A 17,966-nucleotide genomic window follows, 5' to 3' on the forward strand; every position below is an offset into this window, starting at 1 on the left:
GGGGGGGATTTAAAAACGCCGGCGGTCTAAAAAACGGTCAGCGGGAGGGCGGGGAGCGCGCAGGCGCAGAGCCGTTGCCATGGCAGCGCGGGCCGCCGCCGCCGGATCGGGCTTGCAGATTGACCGAGGTTCCAAAGCAAACCGGTACAACCGACCCGGCGCCCGCCCCGGCGGGAGCGTCGCTCCGGCTTTAGCCAGTCCCAGCCGGTGTCCCGGGCCGTTAGCTGCCCAACAGCTCCCGTGGTTTAGTCGGGGCCTGCACCCGGGCACACGTCTGTGGCTCCCGTCGGGGCCCGGTGACCGGTCCGGGATGCGGCAGCTCCCTCACGGGGCAGCCTCGTTGCGCACCGGACGGAAGAGCGGCCGCCGCCGCGGGCCCCGTGCGCACGTGCCGGCCCCGCCCCGCCCCGCCGGGGACCCGGAAGCACTTTCCCATCGGCGGGGACAGCTCAGCAGCGGGTGCGCTGCGGCGGCTCTGGCTCGGTCCTTCTGCCGGTCTCAGTCCTGGCCACGGTGCTCGCCGCTCGCCGCCCCCTCCACGGCCGCCTCCCGGCCGCCGCCCCGCCGCCGCTGTCCTGTTGCTGCTCCGCCGCCGCCTCCTTCTCCTCATGAAGCCCGTCGTCGTCTTCGTCCTCGGCGGGCCCGGGGCGGGCAAGGGGACGCAGTGCGCTCGCATCGTGGAGGTGAGGGCAGCGCACCGGGGTTAGGGATGTGGGGGGAGAGTAGACTACGCGTCCCAGCGTGCCGCGGGGCTCCGGCGGCGGGAGGTTGTGCGGGCGCGGCCGCTGGGCACGCTGGGGGTTGTAGGCCCCCATGGGGGTCCGCACTTCTCCTTGGGGTGATCGCTGGGGGAGCGTGTCCGGCGGCGAGCCCCGCATCAGCCTTGCGGCCTGGGCTCTTGTCTAACCCTGATCCGCCTCTTGGAGGGCGCATGGATGATCCGCATCCCCCCTTTAACTGGTGAAGCAGCAGAGGCAGCAGCCTCTCCATCGGCTCCATTCCCTTTCAACCCCTGTCGGCCTTTTTTCTTCTTCTGCCTTCCCTCAGCTCCAGGGATCCCACTCCACCGGTGGGTCTACCTTTTCTGGCATCCCCCCTGGGCGGTAGAACACCCGCTTAGGGTTAGCGGCAGTGTTTTGTTTGGGAGCACCGGTCATACATTGGGCCTTGGTGGAGGATCAGGACTGCAGCCCTCAAGAAGTTCCTGCTTTCCTGGGTGGTGACACGTTGTCCAGCCTGTCATGCAGCCCAGCCCAACTGGGTGGCTCTGTGCACATCTGCGTGGCCACGTAGGTGACTGCGGGGCTGCCACCCACATGCCTTAGGCTGCTTGTTTTGTGGCCTGGGAGTGGAGGTGGCTTACAGTACTTGGGAATACGTTGACTTCAAATGTGCAGGATCAAGGTCCGTGTCTTCAGAAGCCTGTCTCATAAACATACAGTAGACGTTGCAGGGTGTTGGCTTTCTGACCTGATGCCATCTCTGTGAGATGTGAAAGTAAAATGTTACAAATAGAACTAAAATTTTGTTATATGGTAGAGAGCAGAGGATGTTCTGACCCACAGATGGTTAATCCTGTTCTCTCTTTCAAAAAGCCTAACCCTTACGGTATAGCTTGTGAAGACATTGCTATATTTTTCACATTTTCAGCTTTCCAAATACATTTTTACACCCCTTTGAGACAGAACAACTGTCTAAGAGAGAACGGTGGCTGCTATGTGGTGTAGTACAGTCCTTTTAAAAGCCACAAAACACAGGGATAATTGCACCGTATTGAGGTGGATAATTACGGAAGTAGTTAAGGCTGAATGCTTCCAAACATGTGTGCCTGTTGGATTTGAAACAGCTTGTCTTTTTATTATTTTTTTTTCCTTCCCTTTCTGAGCAGCTGTATATATTTTTCTTGTTGAAGGCCATGTAGAATTGAAGTTTATCCATACCTGGACTGAAAGAAAAGACTAAGAACGGTAGCAGTGCCCATGTTCCTGAAGCTAACTACTTGGGGGGGGAACCTTAGAGCTCCTGGTGCAGGCACGTTAACGTGTGTTCTGTATTTTGGTGGTGCCCTGGCAGTGCTGTTACAGTTTATCCACGCTGCCATTATATCCCAGCCCTTGGTATTGGATATGCGGATTTGGTCCAGACTGAGAAATGCTGTTATGACTTTGGTCCTGAAGGATTTTAACCTCAGATTATAGACTCTCATTCAAACTGGCTTATTCATTAAATTAGATTGAGGAATGAAAGGTTCATAGTACTCATAAAGCCTTTTTAGTAAGGTCAAATTCTGCCCCTGGCACATAGCAAACAAATGAGCTTAAACTGTAGGGGAATCTTGTAGGCTGTCATTAATGGCTTTCACCAAACCGTTAATACAGCCTTAGGGCTGAAGTGTACCTTGTGTGGCCGCTGGCCTGTGTGTAGAAGTATAAATGCCTTTGGCTTGATAGACTAATATAATTGGATAAAGACCACTTTATTAGGAGGAGTTCAAATGAGTCATTGCTACTGAAATTGTATTTGCAGCTAAAAATGAAAGAAGAATGCTAACTTTGCTAGTACTGTGTTTATTTTCTTTTCTAAGCCTAGAAAGGGAAGTCCAAATACTAATAAATGTAAATTTGCTTTAATTCTGCTAATCCTGTTCACTGTATGGGAAGAAGTTTATTGAACTCAGTGGGCTGACAGCAGAAAGCACTCGGACCTGCTGACTGCAGTGAATGGCCTTTCTGCTCACTTGGACACTTCTACAGGAACCTCTGACAAAACTTTGACGGAGAGAAGGTCTGAGGTAGTTGAAGGGAGAGTTGGGCTGAAGCCTGCTGGAAAACTTTAAAAGGGGGACATGAGCAGGGAAATGGGATGAAATGCAGCAGAGGTACTGCAGAGCAGCACCTTTTTTAAGCACGCATCCTTGGCCTGGCTCCCAACAGCCCCCCAGAGAGCCCTGATGCAGGCAGTCGAATAGCCTATATGCAGTCATTGCTGCATTTGGGTTGAAGGTGTATTTTTGTTTGGATTTTAAACCCTGTTGGCAGCTTGCCACAGAGGAAAGGGGCTGTAGCTGGCTAATAATAAGCCTCATTCATCCTTGTTGTAAATGGTCTGAATAATATTAGTTTACATTTGGAATGAATCTGACCCAGTATCTTGCTGTAAATCTGAAGTTTGTCCTGAACAGAAAGTCAGTATGAGCTATAAATACTTCTCAGTTACTATTCATACTGGAGATTTGGGACAGAGCACATCACATGTGAGAGAAGTCTCACTTTGCTGAGGTGAGATCTTGTATGATTTTAGCATTAAATTATTTGATTAACAAACCAAGGGTAGTTGTGTTTTGTACAGTAGAGGAGGTATTATATGCTGCCTGGGAATGATTCCTCAAAGAAGTGTTGTAATTGTTTTGCTGACTGTGCTTTACATTCCCAGTAAAGGGAGATGGCTATCACATGTTGTAGGTGAAATATGTATTTAAATGCTACTTATATAACTATATAACTTACTTATACTCATTATGTGTGTGCTGGAGTCCCTGATTCCAGAGAAGGCATGTATTCATGTCAAATTTGGACCAAAATGGAGAAATTATTTGAGGGAAGAAAATGCAATAACCAGCGGAAATGGGTATTGACACAGTGTATGAAAGGGAACAGCAGGTAAGCGATTAGGTTACTTTATCTTTGCAGATAAGGTTGGAGGAGACAGCTGAACTAGGCTGGGTTTCTCTGATACAGGGGAAAGACTCATGTACATTCTACAAACTCACAGAATTATCACTGAAATGCAAATGCAGCAGAACTGCTGCTCTGGGCCAGTTCCTCCTATATAGGATGGGATGAAGCAGAATTCACTCCTAAGTTTTTATCCTTTCCCTTCTAGCTCTGCAGATTAACTCCGGAAACCTTCCACAGCTCTGTTAGGTGGAGCTTGCTATCATCTGGGACTGTTGTGTAGCTGTTGAGTGAGGCAGAATATTGGAGCAGGTTCTTGCAATAACCTTCATGCTTTCCACATTGTATCTTCTGTGAATGTGAGATTATTATGTGTGTGTAGGACAAAATGAGTGTGCTTTATTGCTGACTTCTGAGCTTTGCTTATAATATGGTAAAGTCAAGGAGAAAAATGCATACTTCAAATCTGCACACAATATGCTTTCATGTACTTAGATTTAAAATCCTTACAACCATTGCCTGAAACGCAAAACTCTTTGGTTGGTGGGAAGAATAATAACTAAATAAGTTGTCTTTATTCCAAGCAAGATGCAAGTTACACTTCTAGTTTGTTGGTTGGTTTCTTTTGGCAAGGTTCTTGGGATCTGTCAGTACTTCGGATATGCAAGACATCCTTCTCTGTGCACCTAAAATATAACTCACCTCTACTAATTCACCTCTACCACAGGCCTATCCTGTATGTTTGTGGTTAAATCTCAAATTAATTCCACAAGGTGGGATGCTGAGCCTTCTCCTTTTATAAGAGCATAAGTTAAAATCCAAATGGAATAAGCTGTTAAGTTGCTTTGGGGTATATGATAAGGAGATTTCCTAGGGTAAAGAAAACAATGCAAAGAAGAACTCATTGTATCAGAAACACTGCTGAAAGTAGCAGTGGATTTACATTTTGCTGTCATGTGTTGTCTTCTGGGAGTCCACTGAGAGAAGCAGCTTCAGCTGCCTTCTGAAATAAAAATGGTTTAAAAATTGTTTTCTTTAAACTCAACTTCTGAAATCTTTCAGGAGTGCCAAGTATTAGTATTCTACTTGGCCTTAAGTTCCCATAGTTGTTTTTCAGAATATGTTTGTCTTTCTGAATGTTGGAGCTTCTTTAAGAACATGGTGAGTGATCATTTAAATCTGCCCCCTGAAGTTTTAGCCCTGTATGCTTCCATTTTGCAGAACACTGGGCATTGAATTTTGGACTTTCCCAAGCATACTGGGTGCCTTTTATTGAGCTCAGTGTTCCTGGAGCACTGGGGTGCTCTGTTTGCCCCCTCTTCCCTGGGGGTGCAGTCAGTGGGATCTTCTTTGTGTGTTTTGCTTTGTTAATGTGGCTTTTTGTTTGGTTTTCCTCCCCCAGAGGCAAGAACATATTTCAAACTAATAAAATATATTTTTTTCTTTTTTTTTTTTTAATTGGAATAAGTAGACAAAAGGTCTATTTCTCCATTATAGTTTATATCCCAGAGTTTTAATTTTGTGGGCTAATTGCTATAGGACAGACAAAAGCTTTTTAGGTTGAAAAAAAAAAGAAAAGCCTGCAAGCTTTACATGGTTCTATTTTTATTTTAACCAGTTTTTTAATGATGTATGTAGCAGATTTTGGTTGTTTATTAAGGTTGCCCAAGATATGACAGGTCAGAACTAGGGCAGTAAAAGTTTGATTTGTTTATATCTTAAGCCCTGTAACTTTCAGTTTGAGAGTAACAGTGATAAGCCAAGATAGGAGTCAAGGTCAAAGCAGTAATTTGTGTTTCTCTTGCTGTTTCTTGGCTTCTGCTCACTTAAGGAAGTCTCAAGCTGTGTGTTTAGTGGAGAGTTATGTTGCTGGACCACACAGGGCTGAATCAGAAATAAACCTTCTGCCCCTCAAAAGCTGGCTGTGTAAGGAGTCCTCATAGCAGCTGCTGCACACCACTGATTTTACTGCCTTGAGAAGATTGCTAGGGCAGATTCTGCCTTATTCAAGTGTGACACAGATATGACTCATGTGTTTTCAGTTGTATTCATCCGTTTGTTCTATTTACTGAAAACAAAGAATGTTCTGTCTGCAGAGTGGAAGTTGCAAATCCTGGCTGACAGAAGAAAGCTACAAGTGGCTCTAGAACAGGGGAGCAAAGGGCATTCCGGGAAGGCTGCAGTCTCTGATTGTAATTTGGAGATGTGGATCACACAGTTTGCCATGTCCCAGTGTGTCCTGAATGGCACTAATTTATCAGGCCACTGCGAGACAAGCAAGTAAGCAGTATTTTGCTCTGCTTACACAGCACTACAAAGTGCTGTTATGAGTGACACCTCCACGGTGGGATTGATGGGAACTTGAGCTTGCCTGTTCCGCATCACTGTGGGGTTTTCTTCTTTTTGAAAGCGAAAAAGAAAGATGTCTACGGTGGTGCTGAAGACATCTTATTTTTATTTTCTTCATTCACAGTTAATTTTTGTATTTGTACTTTGAATTGTGGTTCTCCAAATATGAAAATAGTTTTAAAAATCATGAGAACTGTGTAATAGCAACTTACTGCTTTAATCTTTTTCTTATAGGACAGCATGCCAGTCCACTAACATAGCAGAAAACATTATCGCTGAAACAAGTTTTATAACAGTTAATTCTGTATTTTCTTTTTTCTTCTCTGTAATCTAAAAATCCAGATTTTAGGTGCTTGGCATTCAAGTATTTAGAAATCTTATTTAACCTAGTTTCTATTTCAAGTCTTCCTTTCAGTCGGACATTATGAATCTGCCATATATGCTTCCTTCAAGACCTGGAGAAACTGCTTTTTCATTGTTTGGCAGCCACAGTTCTGCTCCCTTTCTGATTGCTGAGGAGAAGAATTAGGCAACAGTTGCAACAAGTCATGTTCTGGGGATTGCATCAAGATGTTCCTGGCACTGCTGGGAAGTCATGCTGGCACAATGCAAACCTTGGCAAGAGGCAAGAGTGTTTTGCCTTGGTTTTTGTGCAGTTGTATCACAGTCTCTTTAGCAAGCTCTTGGGGAATGTGATGATTTTCTCCAATTTAGGATGCTTACTGAGGGTTTATCTCACCTAAGATGAAATAAAACTTTGTGTCCTGTATGCACTGGTTAAAACTGGCAAGAGTAGTGAAAGCAACACATCTCTGAAGCCTTCTGTGTGTGGAGCAGCAGCCAAGCCTTTCTCTGTGCTTGTTTGCATTGTTTAAACCGACATGTTTTCTTTGGCTCTTGACTCAGTACAGTTAACAAATAGATGTTTTGCCCCTGAAGGAGAGGTTTGTTTTTCTTACTGCCTGGTTAATCCAGTCTGAAAGTTACTCAAGAATACAATTTACTATTATCTAAAACAAGTCTATTTATACAACAGCACTTTAAAACACTTCTATCTTTTACTTTCCTGTTCAGCCGTTGAGAACTATTTGAGGTTGATGTTGTAGAAGACAGAGAATTCCAAAACTTGTCTAACTCAATTTTGTTTTCATGCATGAAAGGGAAATGCCAAGGAAAGTTAAATGGTTTGGTAATCCTCTAAAACCGAAGGGATTATATTTTCCTCCTGTTTTCTCCTTTGTAGAAACTTGATGTTAAAAATACCATCCTCCCTTAACTTTAGCAAGGACTACATGTTAATTTAGCGTTCAGCAGAGTAAGGTTTTTTTGCTTATAAGGAAGATTTATTCTGGTTTTGGCTTCTGTAGTTGATAGTTAATATTTAGATTTGCAATTAAATAGGCATATCCAAATGCAATGTACTTTAAAGCAGGAGTACAGTGAGCTTACAGAGGATGTCTGTGGAGCTTTTTCTTCACAGTTATTTAGAGCAAAATCTTGCTTCCTCTTTTTTTTTGCCAGCTGTGTAGAGTTTTGGGGATTTAGGTAATTATATCCCTTCTGAAATTATGACTGTGGCAGAACTGACTTTTCCACGCTTTTGTGGGTGAAATTGGAAAGCAACTGAAATGTTTTTAACATCACTTAGTGGGTTGTGTAATATTTCTGTTGTACTTAGCCCAGTAGCCAAGTTTTTAAATCCCAAGTTCGCAGCCTTAAAAAGTGTGTAGTCACATTGCTATGCTGCTCAGGCACCTTTTTGAAATTTGCTTTGGATGTTGCTGCAGCCAGGCTGATAACCCTGAAGCTTTTTGCAGCTCCCTTTGTTTTGTGTTAAAACTTTAGGATGAGTATGTATAGATGCACTCTGGTTTGGATGTATAGCTAGCTTAGGTATTCACCAAGAAGATGTCTTTATTGCTCGTTCTTATGGACTAAATTTGGTTCAAGAAGCATGGTATACTTGGTTAGTTTTCTAGTGGTGTTAAATGAGCTGAGAAAATGATTGATTTGTGCTCTGAAATTTCCTTTATAGCAATTTATTTCTCACAAGATGCCTATTTATAATGATAAATGCCTGAGAAATTCAAGTGCAATAAATGCTTTTCATTGGTATTTTGTATTAGCAACATTTCTCTAGATGTAGTTTGAGGTGAAATGAAAGATTAATGATGTTTGCTGTTTTCCTGCATACTGGTACCAAATGGATTTGGACCCGATTTCTCTGCTCTTTACTGTACCTGCTGTGACATAGGGTGGCACCAGTGTGGTTATTTACCACAGGATTTCTGACCATTACTGTGCTTGAAACATTCCTTCAGCTCTAAAGGACCTGGAATCGCCTCATGTATTTTCTTTAAGTAGGCAGTTAGATAAAATTATAAACCTATTGTATAAACGTAGCAAGTAAAAGCACCATCTCAACTTTTTCACTTCGTAAATCAAGGCTTGACCCAGTCACTGATAACCACCTTTTTTAAGTAGTTAAACTGTTTGGATGGGGTATAGCTTATATCTAATTTGGTTATTGTTAAATGTTTAATTGCACAATGTAACATTTCAGGGTCTCATTTCCAAACATGACAAAATTACCTTTGAAAACAGTCCACAAATGCCTGACCAAAGCCCCACTGAGCATTTTCCCCAAGAATCTCTCTATTGCTGTGCTTGTTGTGAATGCAGAGGATGCTGTATTGTCAGGTTACGCTTTAAGGATGGAGTAGATGTGTCACCAGCAGAATGCTATTCCCTGTGTTTTTTTTTCTGTTGTAATGCAAAGATAAATGTGGCTGACACTGACAACTGATGTTAACTTTGCACGTGCACTCATTCAAAGGAGTCTATGCCTGTTTGTTTTGCACGTTTCAGAAATACGGCTACACGCACCTTTCTGCTGGTGACCTCCTTCGGGATGAACGAAAAAGGCCAGGCTCACAGTATGGAGAACTCATTGAGAACTACATTAAGGAGGGGGAAATTGTACCAGTTGAAATAACAATCAGCTTAATCAAGAGGGTAAGGAAAGAGCTATTTCCTACTGATTCACTCGTGCAGACTAAGCAACAAAGCAGTGGCTGCGTTCTAGAAGAATTGTGTTTCCTCTGTGTGAGTAATATGAAATGGCAGACACATAGGTGCACATCATGTACTGGGCTTTTCTTAGCAGTTACTCATGTTTCTTTCTGACTGGTTGGAGGGCAGTAGGTGATGGCTTCTGATAGCTGGGGATCTGTGAGAATGGGTAATTTTAATTTAACTTTATTACTTTAGTAGCTCTAGGGAAATTGGTGAGACTATGCGTTTTTCATTTCCCTTAACTAGCTTGTACACCTCTTGGTCAGCTCAGTTGTATTTGACTTGAGAGTGGAGGCCTTAAAGGCACTACGTTTCTGTAAGTTTTATCAAAAGTGATGGCCAGGTGGAGGGAGAGCACCTCCTAGTATTCCTGTGTCAGGAATAACTCCAGCCTTATCCTTATTACATGTCCAAGAAAACAACCAGAGGATCTTCTTGAAGACAGAAAAGGCTTCTGTTGCTCATGGCATTAAATTTATCTGTAGTTTTCCTATTAAAATTAAGTTTAGATCAAGGGTGTTTTGGCATCTTACTGTGTAACAGTACTTTCCAGTATCTTGTAGAAAATTGCCTTTAAAACTGGGGTTGGGTGTTACGAGATTGAGCTTTATCAAACAGTGAATTAAGTTTGAAAGAAAGCAATATTGGTGTGTAGGTGAATTAATCATGTCTTGAAGGTGAAACAAAAATACATTTTGTAATTCTGCAATAATCCTAAAATAAATGCTGCTCAATTCACCATGCCAACATTCTGGGGGTAATTTAATAATTAGATTAATGGTTGTATGTGCAGGACATCATGAATTGGATTCTCTTTTATCAGGCCATGGATCAAACAATGGCTGCCAATTCCCAGAAGAACAAGTTCTTAATTGATGGATTTCCCAGGAATGAAGATAATCTTCAAGGCTGGAATAAGACTATGGATGGAAAGGCAGATGTTTCTTTTGTTCTCTTTTTTGATTGTGACAATGAGGTAATGAAGTGTGTTATTCTGTAACTTCCTTTCTTGCTATATTGTTGGAATCATTCAAGAGCAAGAAAGCTGTCAGGTAGTGAATGGACAAGCGTAAGAGTAGAAGGGAAACTTGGTATGTGAGTTTTGAGGATTTTTTTTTTTGGCAACTTGTTTTTGCAGATGAAAAGCTATGGTTTTGAAATGGCAGCTCATTGTGCCTGGTATAATCATAGAATCATAGAATAGTTAGGGTTGGAAAGGACCTTAAGATCATCCAGTTCCAGCCCCCCTGCCATGGGCAGGGACACCTCACACTAAACCATATCACCCAAGGCCTCGTCCAACCTGGTCTTGAGCACTGCCAGGGATGGAGCATGAGCTAATAAATTATATTGAAGCTCTTCAGGCAGTTGCATTCTTAAGGAAAATCTATAAAATCTTTAAATATGTTACAAAATTACTTGGTTAATTTTCAGAAAGCATTACACTGTTTATTCTTAGTAACTGGTTAGTCTGAAATTAACTTGCTAGCAAGGCCTGCTTTAATTCTAGTGTGCTGGTAGGAGTTGACTTCATTTTCAGTTGTGAGCTGTGCTATAGGATAGCCAGTAATCAACATGTTGTTCAGCAAGTCATTAGATTACAAGGACATTTTGACAGTGATACATTATATTCATTTAACAAGTGCCATGGTATGCTGTCTTTTTAACATGTCAGTGCCTTTGAGACATAAAAACTGATATGCGAATCCCAGCACCTTAAGCTTTCTTCCTTTTACCCTTTTCCTCAGTTTCCTGAGAAATTTTGTTACTTTTTTTTTGCTTAATCACAGTTCTTTTTTAATCTGAACAAGTCAAGGGTTATTTTTTTCTATTTAAAATCTTAAGCAAGATTAAATGACCTTTTTCACTTGGTGGAGTATTAATTTGGGGGTTCTAACTTTTTTACTAGATGTAATAATAGACAACAATGCTTATGTGATCTGAATGTTTTTTACTGTGGGTGTACTTTATAGGAAACACTAATTTTTAACCATTGTGCTCGTGCATGAGTTTGATAAATGTGTTCATGAAGTGTACATGTGTCTGTTCCTTACTTAACTTTAAGTTTCAAAACTTCAAAATGTTCATTGAGCAGGTTTTAACTCTGGTTAGTTCTTCAGTTTTTACTTTGAGTTTGAAGTCTTCGTTGTAGCAGTGTCAAGTAAGAATATTTTAACTTATAGTAATTTAGTGTATAGCTTTATGAAATTGTTGAGGGAATATACAGTGACTTTCTTTCAGTGCAGGCATGTATTAGTAGTCTAATTTGACTTTCTGCTTTTCAGAAAGCCTGAACACGTCCTTGAGAGTCAGGTGATTTTCTCCTTCAAATGTCTCAAATTGGAGACCCAGTCAAACCACTGAGTTTGATGTTGTTTTTACTTCCACTGATCTCAATCCTATCTTAAGAGTCCCCATTTTAATAATGATGAAGTGTAAAGCCTTCCTTTTTCTATGTAAGAATCTTAACATTCCATGTGAACTGTGGTTACATCCACCAGATCTGGGCAGTATTTTGTGTGTCAGGCCTATTTGGATTTTTCAGGATTTGTTTTACTCCTGCTTTCAAGATTGCACCTTGTGTTCCTGGTTGTGATAATCCTTTTGATGTCTTTTATAGATATGTATTGGCCGCTGTCTTGAAAGAGGCAAGAGCAGTGGTAGGAGTGATGATAATCGGGAGAGTCTGGAAAAGAGGTACTATCTTCAAAACTTTTCCATTCCCTTCTGTTTACGTTTTACTGTGTAATGCTTTTTTTCCCCTGTGCTTTCTCCTAGAATTCATACATATCTGCAGTCTACTAAGCCTATAATAGATTTGTATGAGAGAATGGGAAAAGTCAGAAAAGTGGATGCCTCTAAATCTGTTGATGAAGTAAGTACAAAATCCAGAAAGCATGGGGATGGCAGTGGCAGGGTGTGTATTTTTGGCATTCTTCTGATGGGTGTTACTGAGGGAGGTTGTGGAACTCTTAATTTTGACTCTTGAAGAACTGATTAAAATGTGAATAACCTTAAGAGATCAATTAGTTCTGCTTGAACATGAGCTGGACTAAACACACTTTCTGTGTTTGACAATGTCTTATCTTTTTCGCTTCCATGAGCTTTTGCTATTCTGAAGTAGTATTGCTCTTCAGTCTCAGTTTCTCAGAACCGATGCTAATTTCACTATTAATTCACTAAGAATTACTGTGAATGTTCTAAGACAAACCTATATATTTTTAAAAGTAGTCCCAATTATTGTGTGCACTGGTTTAACTTGAAGTAACTGTTTAATTGGCACGTGAGAAAATTAATGTTCCTCCTTCTCTTTTTAGGTTTTTGAAAAAGTTGTACAAATTTTTGACAAAGAAGGCTAATTCCCAGCTTGGAAGTTCATTTCAACTTGTGCTTGAATCTTGCTTGAATAGCTGCTACTGCAGTCCACTCTTTGTAATTGTTTTAAAAGATTCTTTTATTTTTAATTGTTTTCCACATATCTACTGATGATTGGAAAAGCAGTTAATTACAAATGTTTTTTAAATAGGAAATCGTTTCTTGTGGCTATAGTATATAAATTTCAGGGTTCTCCATTAGTACAGGTTTAGTTACTCACACAGTAAAACCACAGTTAAAACATCTCTCTGAAGAGACTACGTATTGTCACAGTTCTGTGCCCGTCATGGGCAGCCCTTATTCCTTATTGCCATACACCTATTTATTTATTTTAAGGATCAGCCAAACAGCAGCATTAAGTAACAAGAGAACTGTGCCCTTGTTTGTTTTTTGGATGCTTGGACCAAATTTAGCAGGTATTTTTTTCAGAGTGTAATTTCATCACAAAGTTCCCTGTTATACCCAAACCTGAATTCTGTAGGTCAAGCTACAGTTAGTATGAGAATCTGTCTTAGCAGTTCTCACAAAATTACTTAATATGCCATTCAGCAATAGACATACAAAGTACTTTATGGAAAGTGGTGCTTTCTTATGACTCTGGATGTAAACTGTCTTTTAAGTTCCTGAGTACATGGATGACATGGCCCTGGGCTGTACTTTGTCTTCATTAGCAGAAAGTTAAGAATATAGTTTCTAAGTCAGGTCAGTATTTCTGTACTGATTTGAAATTACAGTTATGTTCTTAATTACAGCATGGTCTTCAGAAGGCAGCAAAACTCTTAAATAATGTACAATAAGCAGAATCTTCTAACAGTTCTTTCTTTTGTAACAAGTGGAAAGGATTTTCTGTATTATTATTATTGAAATACTGTGTTACTGAATGCTTTAAGGTTTGTTACCTGGGGAAATATTTTTATGGTTAAACTAGTGAATTTTTTCCCCTAAAATTGTATAATTTTAATAGCTGTTTGTTTGGAAAGATTATAAATTATTGCACTTCTGTTATGATGTAGTCAGCGGAAGGGAAGATACCTGCAGAAAATGTTCCTTTCCCTTAAATAAATGGGGTCTTGCTTCATCGTGTTCTCTTGAATTAGCCAAGTATGGTCAGTAGGTATAGTTGGGATAAGCAGATAAGTCGTTGAAACAAACTGGTTTAAATGTTTGCACAGATGTGATGTAATTCTGCCTTTTGTTTAAAGTAACCTTTTCTCTCCCCTGTATAGTATGCATAGGTCTGCGGGGGCCCAGCCATGCATTCCTTGCATGCCCTAAGCTTTCACTGAAGAAGGCTCCAGAGGCTTGAAGATGAGTGTTTTAAATAACTCTAGTGATAGAGTGGTTCTTTTTATGTTAACTGACACTGTAATTGGTTTGTGATACACTAATGGATGTTATAAATTACAGGGAATCACAATTTGGAGAACTTGGGGTTCAGCTTTTCCTTACTGATGACTTTCTCTGTGCTTAGGAAGAGCTTTAAATTAAGCCTAGCTTCTAATTAGAATCAGACGTGGTGGTCCTCATCCTGCAATCTGATCTGTGCAGGCAGATTTGCACTTGCATGAATTCTCATCTCGGTGAGGTTCTTGAGGCTGCTGGACTGGGGAAGAGATGGGTACAGAAACAAAGGGTAAACTGCGGCATCCTTCCCAGTATGGTAGGAGTTCAAACAATGGACTGAGCACAAATAACTGTTTACTACTGCAGAATATATGGACCATGACTACTTTTGTGAGTGTGGGAGGATAAAGCTTTCGCTTTATGAATTTCCCCTTAAAAAAAACCAAGAAATCATGGAATTTAATTCCTACCATATAAGTATGCTGACATAGGGTAGGATCTAGCGAAACTGCATGTTGTGATACAAAGGTTAGAATCAGGGTTTTTCCCCAGAAGACTTCAAACAGGATTCTTTAATCTAATAAGAGAGATTTAATTATCTTTTGTTTCCAAGTTACTGGTTTTTACAAGTTCTGTTCAGAGTAGAGTATCTGTTTTCTCTCATCATATACTTTTCTGTTTATTTAAGTGCTGAAACAAAGGGGGGGAAAAAACCCTTTGGAGCAAGTTTTTAGGAAAAACCCAATGGTTTTGGCAATATTTGGAGTGGATTGTAATGTGTCTGTGCAAAGACTAGATTTTTTTTTTGTCATTTTATTTATTGAAAATGCCATTAAATGTGTTACCAATTCTGTCAAGTTGGTCTTCCGATTGAAATAAAGATTAAAGGCAATATGCCAACGTGTTGTGTCTGTTTAGCAGCAAAACTGTACAAAGAATTTGAGGAAACCCAATAAACTTTGTTCTGTGGCTTCAGACGAGTGCTTGACTTACAGTTACCTGTCACGAGGGATATTTTTCATATATATATATATATATGTATGTAAAGTGGGTATTTATTAGTGTTAGATACTTTTCATGGCTGCATATGCACAGGTAGGTTTATAAAAGTTCAGTTTTCACTATCAAAACTGAAGACCCTGTTAGGCACGGGATAAGATCAAGCAAATGCCTGAGGAACTGGTACCTTTTCTTGATCATATAGGTTTATCAAATGAATTGTATAGTTGTACAGTAATAATTCATTTGGCACATCTATAAAAGAAAAGGGTGTCTTGAAGCAGGCTAGGAAACACAAACCTATTGCACAGCTGCTGTTGGAGATGTTTTTTGGTCTTGATTTCTTACGCTTCCTTGCTCAATCACCAGCTGATTTCCTGAAAGCCATTCTGCTGCTTTGCAGCACATGCCTACGTGCTGTACTCAAGACTGTGCCCTTAAAGGAGATTAGCACAGCATAATGTTCTTTGTAAGGGAAACTGAGAGGTTGCCAGGCTTATTTTAAAATAAGCCTTCACATTTTGTGTTAAAGTTTGTCACTAAATGGGTTGTTTATTCATGTGTAGGTTTCTACTAAACAACACGTTGAACTTGAAACGTTACCTGGAAAGATTTGCCCAGCTGGCCGTGAAAGGGGTGGGAAAAGCAGGGCAGTTGGAGGTATCTTTCTGCTGCTAAAACTACATAAACCAAACTGTTATGCTGAAACCTCACCCTGAGGTTGCAGTGTCTCCTCAGGGACTGACTAACAGGGTCAAGGCTCTGGGAGCTGGCCTCAAAAGCAAACTTCCCGCTCCTGCAAGTGGGAAACTTGAATGGAAAATCCCTGCCCCAAAGGTGCCAATTTGATGGTCTAAGGGCAGGCGGAGAAGACCATAAACATGCACTTGAGGACTGCCTCAATGCAAGATATTCCCCACTAGGAGCATTGCTCCTTAATAAGGAGAGATGGTTCACAAGGGAGTTCCAAAGTCTTGTGGAAAATGCTGTGTCTTGCAACAGTGGGGACATCTGTGTGCTGCTGCCCCAGCTGAACTGGGGAGAATGGGTGAGTTAAATGGAAAAAGCCCTCAGTTCAGACTGGAGCTGCCAACTATCGTTACTGGTTGGCAGTTCTTAGCTGCCAGCATTTAGGAAAGTTGCATCTTAGGGGATTACTTTTCTGCTTAGTTTGAAGTTCAGTACCAGTTTGGTCCCTGCTGCGATACAGATGTCTCTGAAAGCTATGGTGTGTGACTGCCCACCTGGCCGCTTGCTCAGAGTCTAGCACTTGGTCCCTTGGCTCAATCAGGTTATTTCTTCAAGGCACAACACAGAAGGACTTGGAGACTGGGCTGGGTGCTTGCCACAGTCCGAAGATCATGGGGTTAACAGCTAATAATGAAAACTGCAAGACTCGCAAAGAAGATTCACTTGATCAGGTAACAAAGGAGATAGCAGCAAAAATACTAAGAACATTGGTTTCATATAGCAACAGTTCTTACGCTTTTTTGATCTGCAGACCCTCATAAATCTTCCAGTAGAGATACGGGGGTATAGAGGAATTTAATCTTGCAGCTCTCGGCTACTTTTCATGGATTGCTTAGTTTAAGATGGTGGGTTTCAGCCTGTGGTCTGTAGAGTATTTCTGTTGGTAACAATAGGCACCTTTATTGAGTCTTCTAATCTGCTCAGCTGATGCTCTTTGCTTTCTGCCTTTTAATGTCTTTTCCTTACCTGAGTTGCCAGATACTCTGGGATGGGGAAGGGGGTGCTTGTAACAGTCTGTGTCTTGCAAAAGAAACAAAATCTTTAAATACCTTTAACTGGAGCAATCAGAACCTATTTCTGCCAATGAGCTTAGTACATAATTTGTTATGAAACTGATGTAAAGCACATTGTGCTTTTTCCTTCCTTCCCCCCCCCAAGAAAGTCTCAGTGTAGTACCTCTGCTCTTTCTCCCCGGAGTGAGATCAGCTGTGTCTGTCTTGCTTCAGCACAGTGCTTAGCAGCAGTCGCATGAGCAAACTCGAGCACTGGATGTTAGACTAGCACTGACCTGTTACGCTTCAATGGATGAAAGTGAGATGATTGAGGATGGGAGGAAAGACGCTTAAAGAAGCTCAGTCAGTTCTGCTTCACTGGTCAAGCTTCAGCTTTAGATACATATCTGTTCCTCACAGCAGCGATATGAGACATTTAGTCTCGCTATTTCATGATTATGCTGTATAGAAATTCATGTGAAAGCATTCCCTTGCCTGGAAGTTGCCTGTCTCCCTGCATTGACTCTGCCACCTTGAATTCCAGGGAATGTGTAGACAGGAATTTGTCTTTAGGATAAAGCGCTCAGAAGGTAAACTGGGCGGGACGAAGACAAATTGGGCTGTGCTTGCGAAGGACAAGATGCACAGTGTATTTCTCTGCAGGCAGCAATGCCAGGCTGTTTTGTCACCCTGGTTTATAACTACATTCAAACAGCAAAGCAGAAATTTTCTCTTTTCCCTCAAGTGCTTGGCAGAAAGCTTGCTTTTGTCTGAAATGTGTCTTAAGCACTGCAAACCATTCAGTCCTAAACCAAATACCAGTTTGAGTTGTGCTTTTTCTGCCTAATTTACAAATAGGAGGGTTTGGGTTAGTTTCTTGTAATAGCTGCTGCAGTGAGACAAGGAAAATACAAGGCGCCATCCCAAAAGATATTATCTGCTTTATTCTGGAGGGCTTTTTAGCACAATGCAGTTTCTTTGTGTAAGAAATGGCAAAGATTGCTGTGCGATACCACACGTGGTATGTGTAATGGTACGTGGATGGGACGTGGGACTAGTATCTTGTACAACTTTTGTGCTCAGCGTGAATTTTAGTGCCATGTGGTGTGGAAAGAGATTTTAGGATAGATTCTCAATTGGATCAAGTCTTAGGAGTGAAGCTTAATCTATCATGGAGGTCTTCAAGGGCTGTCAGGATTTGTCAAGGAAGGTATTTGGATGATGTAACATGGGCTGGTCCTCTTTCCAACCTGAGCATGGAGCTATCTCTTTGGATTGCTGTTTAGGATGTTACTACTGTTTTCTTCTTAAACCAGAACCCTCTGGACTCCACAGATGTGGTCAAAAAGTACCTTGAGGTCCATGTTATGTTCTAATCCGCATACCTCTGTCCTTGTATGAATACCTC

General features: G+C 41.3%; 1 protein-coding gene across 1 annotated transcript; it reads left to right on the top strand.

Moving 5' to 3' along the window:
• Positions 1-385: 385 nt before the first annotated feature.
• CMPK1 (cytidine/uridine monophosphate kinase 1) lies at positions 386-14,792 on the top strand. The gene is made up of 6 exons (XM_062623044.1): positions 386-683; positions 8,892-9,038; positions 9,922-10,074; positions 11,719-11,795; positions 11,877-11,973; positions 12,416-14,792. The coding sequence occupies exons 1-6, from the start codon at positions 609-611 to the stop codon at positions 12,455-12,457; spliced, it is 591 nt and encodes a 196-aa protein (XP_062479028.1). The 5' UTR covers positions 386-608; the 3' UTR covers positions 12,458-14,792.
• Positions 14,793-17,966: the final 3,174 nt, after the last annotated feature.

This window comes from Pezoporus occidentalis, unplaced genomic scaffold, assembly GCF_034315485.1.
Source record: "Pezoporus occidentalis ecotype Australia unplaced genomic scaffold, CSIRO_AGI_Poc_V1 ctg25, whole genome shotgun sequence".
NCBI lineage: Eukaryota > Metazoa > Chordata > Aves > Psittaciformes > Psittacidae > Pezoporus > Pezoporus occidentalis.